The sequence below is a fragment of the Vigna radiata genome, chromosome 10 (assembly GCF_000741045.1).
Source record: "Vigna radiata var. radiata cultivar VC1973A chromosome 10, Vradiata_ver6, whole genome shotgun sequence".
NCBI classification, from domain to species: Eukaryota; Viridiplantae; Streptophyta; class Magnoliopsida; order Fabales; family Fabaceae; genus Vigna; species Vigna radiata.
The window spans coordinates 952,451-954,103 of record NC_028360.1 but is presented as its reverse complement, the minus strand read 5'-3'; the positions used below and the strand labels follow the sequence as shown (position 1 = coordinate 954,103).

The following is a 1,653-nucleotide window of genomic DNA, read 5'->3' as shown; positions in this document are numbered from 1 at the left end:
AAACAAATTTTTCAAGAGAATACATGCAGTATGATAAATAAAGTGCTAAGTAGTTAGAATTAAAATTATAGTTAGAAAACTGAAAAGACTCATAAAATATAGAAAAAGAATATTTTGACTAAGATTTTTTATCAACATTTTAATACAGTATACATATTATTTTTCCATTAGTTTCTTATTTATTTGTTATTATGTTGATAATATTCTAATTTAATAAAAAAAATAACATCAGTCAAAATGTTATAAAAAAATGTGTTATTATTGCCCTTTAAATAATAAGATGTTACGATTTTCAAAATTTCGATTTTAGCTATAATGACACAGATTGTAACCATCATCAGAACCATATCTTCCCTTATTTAATTCATTGCATCATCACTCTTGATTGTTCTATCAAAACACTAGGTTTCCATCACAAATTCCAAACCTAATCTTTATCAAAAGATTCTGAACTTTCACCTTTACAGAAGATCTTTGGTTTTCAGATTTCACATTCTTTACACAGAAATCGCAGAAAGAGAATTAAATAAATTAAAAAGAAAGAAATTTCTAATAAAAAAAATAAACATCATTTAGAACAGATAATTAAATTGGTGCTTAACTTTTCACCCAACAGAAACAACACACGGAAACAAATTATAGAGAACCGTCGCCTAATTCCACTCATACGACACACTACAACAAAACAAGGTCTTCCTTGAGTTCATGTTTTTGTCGTCATCGTTCCTATGTAGTCACTTCGACATCATTCAGTGTTGTTTTTGGTGGAAGTGCTGATGTTATTGTTTTGATTGTTATCGAGATCTGGAGGAAACTTGAGGATACCACTGTTCTTGAAGGTCGAGACGGTGAGTTTAACATCTTGACGGGCAATGACGCTACCACTAATGACACCTCCGAATATGTGGCCATTAGGGGTTGAGAGGTTGATGGTGAAAGATAGGGGAAAGGGAGGGGTGGCTCCAGGGTAAAGGGTATAGAGGTTGTTGTATAAGTAGGAACCAGCAAGGGAGAGCAAAGTGAAGGGACCATGCTGCATGGTTGAGTTTTGAAGGGTCACATTGTTGACTGTGCCAGAGGCACTAATGATGGCCACACTGACATGACCATTATGAGCAATGTTCAAGATGAACTCCATGATGTCCTTGTTTGGGGGTACCCTAAAAGAAAAGACCTTCATGGAGGGCTCCAGAGGTCGGGACACTGGTTGAGTGCTGGAGCTTGACTTATTCTTGGACCCTGGGGGCCTTCCCACAGGCTTCCTTGTGGATCGTTTCATGGTAGTGTTGGATATGTTGTTGTGATGGTGTGAAACTGTGTGTGCGGGGGGATTTATAGTCGAAGAAAGTTTTTTAATATCGTTTTATTTTATAACATTTATATAGATTAAATAGTCTTAATAAAGTTGACTTTTGTATTCTCAAAGAAAAAGATTTTGTATTTTCAAAGAAACAGAAAGTGAAAGATTTTAAGAATGGTGTCATGAGAGGAGAGAGTGTGGCATAATAATGAGGTTTGAAAGTAGGTCACTTTAATGCACAATGCAACAAAAGATTTTAAATCTTGAATGGTTTTATTCTGAAATGGTTAATATAATTTAAAGTTGGATGAGACAGATGTATTAAAATAATTTATTGAAATTTATCGGTTAAA

At 33.8% G+C, this 1,653-nt stretch overlaps 1 protein-coding gene across 1 annotated transcript; it reads right to left on the bottom strand.

Moving 5' to 3' along the window:
- Window positions 1–745: 745 nt before the first annotated feature.
- On the bottom strand, window positions 746–1,279 carry LOC106774653 (AT-hook motif nuclear-localized protein 17-like). Its single transcript, XM_014661697.1, has one exon. The coding sequence runs from the start codon at window positions 1,277–1,279 to the stop codon at window positions 746–748; it is 534 nt and encodes a 177-aa protein (XP_014517183.1).
- Window positions 1,280–1,653: the final 374 nt, after the last annotated feature.

Coding starts and splice junctions, on each gene's coding strand:
- LOC106774653 (XM_014661697.1), bottom strand. CDS start 1,279: ATGAAACGATCCACAAGGAAGCCTGTGGGAAGGCCCCCAGGGTCCAAG.